Below are 8,803 nucleotides of genomic sequence, written 5' to 3' on the forward strand. Positions count from 1 at the left end.
TCCCTCCCTCTCTCTCTCTCTCTCTCTCTCTCCCTCCCTCTCTCCATTCTCTCTCTCTCTCTCATTAGACTGACCATGGAATGGATTCCACCTCGGCCCGGCTTTCATCGGTCACAAACAATCCAGATCACATCCACCAATAGTGAAGGTGTCAGGGCCGCGTCAGGGGGTTTCCACTCACCCACTTCCTCAATTGATGGGGTCAGCACCGATGACCTTTGCCCACCTCCAATTAGCTACGAATGGCCGACTTCCTCAACCCGGCACACATTACACCTCCCAGGAACCGTTCAACAGGCGATTCAGCCTCGGTGCCCCTGGGACTGGCATCTGTTCCGTGTCACTTTCAGTGTTGTTGCCGGAACGCCGCTGCCTGCCAGATCCTGATCTGTTTCACCTCCGTACGGGCGATCCCTCGACACCACGGTTTCCATGTTTTTCCTCTGGAAGCCTCCAGATGATATTACAGCCATGTGTTTCCAATAAAGTCAGTGTGCACTGGAATATTTTTCCATTTTCCCATTAAAATGACCTGCAGATTTTGCAAATTTGCCCACTTACAAAGAAAGGAAAGGTCTATAAGTTTTTATCATCGGTGTATTTTAAAAGATTGAGACAAAATATCCACCAAAAATCCAGAAAAATCACACATGATACAAATGTTATAAATGGAGTTGCAGTTCAGTGAGTAAAATAAGTATTTGATCCCCTACCAACCAACAATAATTCTGGCTCCTCCCACAGACTGACCATGTGGTACACAGATGAGTGCTGTCACTTTGGAGAAAGAAATGGAGAAGGATTTGGGGGTCATTGTAGACCACAAACTGAAAGGTAGTTTGCAGTGCCAGGCTGCTGTAAACAAAGCTAGCAGGGTCTTGTCCTGTATTAAAAAGGGGATGTATTGCAGGGACAAGTCTATAATTTTGCCACTTTATAGATCATTGGTTCGACCTCATCTGGAGTACGCGGTCCAGTTCTGGTCACCAGTACTAAGAAAAGATGTCCTTGAGTTGGAAAAAGTCCAGCGAAGGGCAACCAAACTAATTAGGGGTATGGAGGACCAGAGCTACGAGACGAGGCTACTAAATTTAAACATGTTCACATTAGAGGTGAGGAGATTAAGGGGGGATATGATTTCCATGTACAAAATGTTTAATGGTGGTAGCAACATTAGCGATAAACTGTTTAAAATTAACTCCGTTACAAAAACTAGAGGCCATCACCTAAAATTGGTGGAAAAAAAATTCCAGCACAAGGGGCGAAGGGGGTTCTTCACAGTAAGATCAGTTAGGGTCTGGAACTCACTGCCACAGGCGGTGATTTCAGCAAATAATGTGGAATTGTTCAAGAAACTTTTGGACGATTTCTTAAGGGACCGTAATATACAGGGGTACAGGTACTCCTAGAATGAGATCCTAATAGGTTGGACTTGATGGACTAATGTCTTTATTCAACCTCAAATACTATGTAACTATGTAACTTTAAGAAGGTGCTCCTAACAACAACTCGTTATCAGGGCCGGTGCTAGGATTTTTGCCTAGACAAGCAAAGTTGCATTTTTGCGCCCCCCCCCCGACCCGACCCGACCCCCAAACATAGCGCAAGCATCAGGGCATTTTGACAAGTACAAGTACTTGTCAAAATGCCCTGTTTTTTTCCGCCCTCACCCTGCAGCACCCTCAGGTGGCCGCTTGCCTTGCCTTGCGGTAGCGCCGGGCCTGCTCGTTATGTATATAAAAGACACCTGTCCTACAGAATCTCTTTCTTCCATTCAAACCTCACCACCAGGGGCAAGACCAAAGAGCTGTCAGAGGACGTCGGGGACAAGATTGTAGACTTGCACGAGGCTGGAATGGGCTACAAGACGATCAGCAAGAAACTCGGTGAGAAGGAAACAACTGTTGGAGCGATTATTCCCAAATGGGAGGAATACAAAATATCCATCAATCGCCCCCGGTCTGGAGCTCCATGCAAAATTTCGCCTCATGGGGTGAGGATGAGAAAAGTGAGGGATCTGCCCAGAACTACACGGGAGGAGCTTGTGAATGATCTCAGGTCAGTTGGGACCACAGTCACCAAACAAACCATTGGTAAGACAATACACCGCCATGGATTGAGCTCCTGCAGCGCCAGCAAGGTCCCCCTCCTCAGGAAGGCCCATGTACAGGCCCGTCCCCCTCCTCAGGAAGGCCCATGTACAGGTCTGTCCCCCCTCCTCAGGAAGGCCCATGTACAGACCCGTGACAGGCCCGTCCCCCTCCTCAGGAAGGCCCATGTACTGGCCCGTCCCCCTCCTCAGCAAGGCCCATGTACAGGCACGTCTCAAGTTTGCCAATGAACATCTAAATGATTCAGAGAAGGATTGGGAGAAAGTGCTGCGGTCAGATGAGACTACAATTCAGCTCTTTGGCATGAACTCGACTCGCCGTGTTTGGAGGAAGAAAAATGCTGACTATGACCCCAAGAACACCGTCCCTACAGTCCGGCCTGGAGGTGGAAACATTATGCTTTGGGGTTGTTTCTCTGCTAAAGGTACAGGCCGACTTTGCCGCATTGAGGGGCCAATGGACGAGATGAGCATGAGAACCTCCTTTCCTCAGCCAGAACACTGAAGATGGGTCGTGGATGGGTCTTTCAGCATGGCAATGACCCAAAGCATACTGCCAAGGCAACAAAGCAGTGGCTCAAGAAGAAGCACATTAAGGTCATGGAGTGGCCTAGCCAGGCTCCAGACTTTAATCCTATAAAAAAATTATGGGGGGAGAAAAGAGCCCCAGAGACAGGAGAAGGGGAAGGGAATGCAGCGTGAGGTTGTGGCTTTGGCTGTAAAGGGCGAACATTGGCCAGATCAGCTGGAGGGGAACAGGAAAGGTGATGGCTTTACCTTAAACGCCTCTGGAGAGGACCGTCTCCGTATAATGATTTTGGAAGACGGACATATCTCAGTCACATGACACTATGCAGGCCTTGAGCATCCCACGCAGTTCATTGCATCAGTCCGTCCTGGAGGAGAACTTGGCACCTCCAATCGTAAGATGGTTGACCGAAACACGGACACCATCCCAGAGGAAAAGCCTTCAGTCCATCCGAGGAAACCATTCCAAGAGCCTTCCATGAACCCATCATTGACATGGACCCATCTGCTCTGCGTTGGTGGTCATGGAGTTTACTTTATTGGAGAGTAATGTCCACCACTTAGAACTGGCTTCCCAGCAATTTAGAGCATACATTCACCCCTGACATGTTACAAATTCTAATAATATAGCATAATTATTCAGAAGAGTATCACCTTTCATCATTAAAAGTCATGCTTATGTTCCGGGGTTGCAGCCTTCTGGTCCCAAATTGCAGACCTGGTGACGAAGATTACAGGCCTGTCAATACCGTTCACACCCGCTGTATACCTCTTTCACCTGGCCCCAATTTCACGGAAAGCTTATCAGCGTTCTCTACTGATTCACATGCTCAATGCTGCTCGGGCCTGTGTCCCAGCCCTGTGGAGACAGACCCGACCACCGTCAGTGGGGATGTGGGTGAGTGGGATGGAGGAAATCAAATTGATGGAGGATCTGACTTCCACGATGCGCAGATCCCCACACAAGTTCGTGGCGACCTGGGCGGGATGGTACCAATTTAGGGATTCTCCAGAATGCGCACAGCTTTGTCAGGAATGACCTTCGGGCAATGTCAAAGCCCAGGGGGCGGTGATGCGACACTGGGCGTTGGGTCGTGTGGAGGAGCGAGAGGGTGGGCGACCGCTGGTTGGAGTCTCGAGCCGAGCATTTTGTCGCCTCTGTTTTTTTGTGTTATGTTATGTCTTCTGTATATCTGGTCTTATGTGTATTCCTTAATCATATATGTATATGTGTTTTGACTATATATATAAAAAGTCTAAAGGGCTGTGGTTCGGAGTGATGGACAGATCCGAGGTGCAAGATGGCTGAGACTGCACCAGCCCGGTAACGGCTATGCTAGTTTGGTTGATTTTGTTGCTGTTATGTACATATATGCAGCCTCCGGGCCAATGGATCTCTGTCTTCTGTATCATACCCTTGTGCTTACAAATAAAGAATATAAAAAAAAGTCATGCTTAAGCTCCAGTCTGTGACTGTGCCTAGGCTGAGATGATGTCATGAGTCTGCTGCAGGCAGGAGGAAGCATTTCCTCAGTCTCCCCTCCCCCAGTTATCAGTCCCCTGCAGGCAGGAGGAAGCATTTCCTCAGTCTCCCCTCCCCCAGTGATCAGTCTGCTGCAGGCAGGAGGAAGCATTTCCTCAGTCTCCCCTCCCCCAGTGATCAGTATCTTGCTTACTCTGGAGAGTCGCTCCAATGTAGAAAAATCATCAGCGGTATCATAGAAGGAAGCTCAAGATAATGCAAATACCATATGGTTGCTTTGTTTTTAAAAAAATGGGATTCCAGCATTAAAATTCCATGTATAAAACCACAAAAGCCTCATTGTATACAGCAAAGAGTCTCCACAGTATGGACACCACAGGCAAGACTACCAACAGCAAACCTTTAGACTCTTACCTACGCGTTTCATCCTAAAGGACTTCATCAGGGGTTAGAGGGTTGATGATGTCATAGTCTTTATACACAAATGAAGGACCTCCCACTGAACTCATAACACACATACCTCGCAATCTGTCCGTCATTAGACTTGTGCGCTGTCAAAAAATTAGTTCCGTTTCGGAATATCCGTTATTTCGTATTTCGTCATTCGTAACCGAAACTCAATTCGGATTCGTACGAAATACGGATTTTCGTTAGTTTCGGCACATTTTCGTAACTTTACGAACATTCGTTATGATGAAGTTAAAAAGCAAAAATACGGATCCGAATTTCGTATTTCGGACTTAAAAAAAACTACCATCAACTCCAATATAAATGCACTTTGCTTTTTAACTTCAATATATCGAATGTTCGTAACGGAACGAAAATACGTCAACGGAATTTCGTATTTCCTGCCTGTGTATTGTAATGCGACTCTCAGCAGCAGCGGATCCGTATCTCGGATTAAAAAAATAAATTTTGTCATGTTGTTCAACCTCATTTACAGGGGTAATATTAGTTCCCGTTTCAAAGAAATTCGGATCCGAAATTCGTTAACGGAATTTCGTATTTCGGATATAATTCGGAAACTGCCATTGGGATTTCGGATGCTTCCGAATTTACGAATTTCAGGAAAATGCGTACGAATTTCGATTCGTAACGAAACGAATCGCACATGTCTATCCGTCATCTATACAACAATACTGATTATTTCATGTAATGATCCTTCTGTTTTCTTCCAGATTCATGATACAAAACTCGTCTGTGTAACAAAACGAATGATTGCGGGTACAAAATATTTTTACAAATAGAACTCCTTATAAATGAGAGAGGTGTGAAATACCCGAAAATGTTACTAATACACATCACTGAACCTGCACGCCCTTAACATGAACAGATTTATTGGGCGCACTACTGAGAGTGAGTGTCCTTAACACAGACATATACATCTGATGACAGGTCCACTTCAACCCTTCTATTTAATTGTTGCAAACTGACAAAATATTACAAACTGCTTCTCAAGAACTCCGTCAGCTCCGGCACCGGGCTGCCAACTTTCCACACAACTCCCAGCAAACTCCCAGCTCAAACTTATGAGCCGTCTGCAATTCCTTACAAGGGAACTCTAATGGTGTGTAGCATTTTAAAGTATATACAAAATATATATATATATCTACACTATATTGCCAAAAGTATTGGCCCCTCCCCCTCCAGATCATTGGATTCAGGCGTTGCGTGACATTTCCTGGCTACAAAATATTCCGCCGCGGTCTCCTGTTACCGGCATTATAACAAAGCGGAAGCAACTGGGAACACCAGCAACTCAGCCAGGAAGTGGTCGGCCACGTCACATGACAGAGCGGGGTCAGCGCATGCTGAAGCGCACAGTGCGCAACTGTCTGCAGAGTCAATAGCTACAGACCCCCAAACTCCATGTGGCCTTCAGATTGGCGCAACAACAGTGCGTAGAGAGCTTCATGGAATGGGTTTCCATGGCCGAGCAGCCGCATCCAAGCCGCACATCACCAAGTGCAATGCAAAGCGTGGGATGCCGCGGTGTAAAGCGCGCCGCCACTGGACTCTAGAGAAGTGGAGGCGTGTTCTCTGGAGTGACCAATCACACTTCTCTGTCTGGCAATCCGATGGGCGTGTCTGGGTTTGGCGGTTGCCAGGGGAACGGTACTTGACTGACTGCATTGTGCCAAGTGTAAAGTTTGGTGGGGGGTTGGTTGTGTTTCAGGGGTTGGGCTTGGCCCCTTAGTTCCAGTGAAGGGAACTCTTAAGACATCAGCACACCAAGACATTTTGAACAATTTTGGACCCCATAGAACACCTTTGGGATGAATTAGAGTGGAGACTGCGAGCCCCTCCCCCAACATCAGTACCTGACCTCACAAATGGTCCAACATTCCCATAGACACACTCCTAAACCTTGTGGACGCCTTCCCAGAAGAGGCGGAGCTGTTATAGCGGCAAAGGGCGGAGCCAACCCAATACTGAACCCTACGGACTAAGACTGGGATGCCATTAAAGTTCATGTGCGTGTAAAGGCGTCCCAATACTTCTGGCAATATAGTGTATATATATATTATTACATTTCCTTGAAAATAATTTTTCTCAAATATGGAATTTTAAATATGTTTTTATATATTTACTTTAAGCACTAAAAAAATGGACTTCTCTGATCTGGTGAATATACAAAGTATTAAAACTGAATATTTTATTTGTATCACATGCAGCCACTTGATGGGTACAGCTGAGTAGCAGGAGAGAACAGACTCTTCAGGCTACTGAATGGCTGATAGGAGGGCCACACCCACTCTACTAGTAGTGATGGGATGGTCTTAGCTTAGTCAGTCATCCACAGGCTGCCGACAAGCATGCTCTACAAACTGAAGGTTATGGGTTATGCATCCAGAGAAGAACTCCGGGCAAATAAAAAATGTACCTTTGCAGCGGGGCTACCTCCGCAATGCAAGGGTTAAGTGCAGGTCCGGATTTACTCTCTCTGCTGCCCCAAGGCCAGGTTCCTCAATGCGCCCCCCCACCCGCCAAACTCCCCCTTCCCCCTCCACCATGGAGAATGGCATACCTGCAGGCTGCATACAAGTGATCTCGGCAACATCGGGATCACTTGTACAAAACAAGTGGCGGCATCCCCGCTGTACATTTAGCTCTGCTTGCCCAAAGCCGGGCTAAATGTAGAAAACAACTATCTGCCCGGCGCCCGGAACTGCTTATCCCGAGAATCGGGAGATAGGAATTCCACACCCCTGCTGCCCCTCTACTCCCTGCTGCCCCGAGGCCGGGCCTTGGTCTGCCTTGTGGAAAATCCGGCCCTGGTTAAGTGTGTTTTGTGGTGTAGGGGGCTGGGATAAAGCAGCTTTACTTCCCTCATCCTGGCTTCCTCTGGGCTGCTAGACCGGAACCTGCAGCCTTTTCTCCTCTGGTCTAAAGACAGCTGACGTCTTCACATCTCATGCAGGTCCACTGACTTGCAATAGACATGAGAGGGAGCACCGCTCACCAGGGCAGCCGGGATCAGGTAAGTAAAACTGCTTCATTTTAGCCCCCTAGGCCAAATGAGCACTTGACCCTTGCAGTGAGGAGGGGGTTGGGTAAGATTTTATATTTGCCCAGAGTTCTTCTTTAAGGACTCACATACCCATGCAGAGACATGCTACCATAAGGGACAGGTGCTGCATGTTATTTAATGCAACTATCTGTACCCCATTATGGGAGGACGTGGCTGCATGTGGTTTACAAGCAGGGCCGGATTTACTTTCTCCGCTGCCCCGAGGCCAGGTTCCTCAATGTGCCCCCCCCCTGTATGCAGGCTGCATACAAGTGATTTCGTTGACATAGCCGAGATCACTTGTACAAAACAAGCGGCAGCTTCCCCGCTGTGTATTTAGCTCTGCTTGCCCAAAGCAGGGCTAAATGTAGAAAACAATTACCTGTCCCGTGCCCAGAACTGCATGCCCCTGGCGTCGGGAGATAGGAATTCCACACCCTTGCTGCCCCTCTATTCCCTGCTCCCCCGAGGCCGAGCCTCGGTTGGCCTTGTGGGAAATCCGGCCCTGGTTACAAGTAGTCCTGAACCTGTGTGGTTCTGGGTGCCCGCAATTGATGCAGGATCAGGTTCTGCCTGTAACCGCATGCCGCCGCGTCCTCCTATAACCAGGCACAGGCGGCTGCGCACAATTACATGCATCACCTATCCCTCCCGGGAGCAGGTCTCTGCGCGGGCGTGCACATCCGTACGCCCGTGTGAAGAAGCCCAAAAGGTTTATTTGTAATACAAAAAAAGTAACGCGAATAATTAAAATTAAATCAAAGTTTCTAAACAATTTTAATAAGAACATTTTTTTGTAGCCACAGATATGTTATAACATTTAAGCAAGGCTTTGGGGGGAGTGCAATGCGAGCTAGAATTCCTTATTAATGGCAGCCGCGCTCTTCCAGCAACCGCGGAAATTTTCCTGTTCAGTTTAATTCCAGTTTTTAAGAGAAAAAAACAAAAACAAATTCGCCTCCTCTAAGATTTTAATTACAAAACCCTCTTGCAGGCCGAGAGGACGCGACGATATCCCGCCAATAAAAAAAAGGGATTAATCCTTAACGGCCGTCCATTAAGTCATCTCAATTCTCTATTGCATCCGTCACTCCACTAAGCCGTACTTGTTAAGCCCCCCCAAGTTCCCGGATAGGTGATCAACCCGTATTGCGCAGCTTTTCTTTTCTGG

General features: G+C 47.5%; 1 protein-coding gene across 1 annotated transcript in view; it reads right to left on the reverse strand.

Moving 5' to 3' along the window:
* The window catches only part of HABP2 (hyaluronan binding protein 2), a 144,883-nt gene extending 144,410 nt beyond the window's left edge, over positions 1 to 473 (reverse strand). Inside the window, exon 1 of the mRNA XM_018564477.1 lies at positions 398 to 473. Coding sequence (XP_018419979.1) covers positions 398 to 473 — 76 coding nt within the window. The remainder of the gene's footprint in view (positions 1 to 397) is intronic.
* Positions 474 to 8,803: the final 8,330 nt, after the last annotated feature.

The sequence above is a fragment of the Nanorana parkeri genome, unplaced genomic scaffold (genome assembly GCF_000935625.1).
Source record: "Nanorana parkeri isolate BGI_ZX_2015 unplaced genomic scaffold, ASM93562v1 scaffold754, whole genome shotgun sequence".
NCBI lineage: Eukaryota > Metazoa > Chordata > Amphibia > Anura > Dicroglossidae > Nanorana > Nanorana parkeri.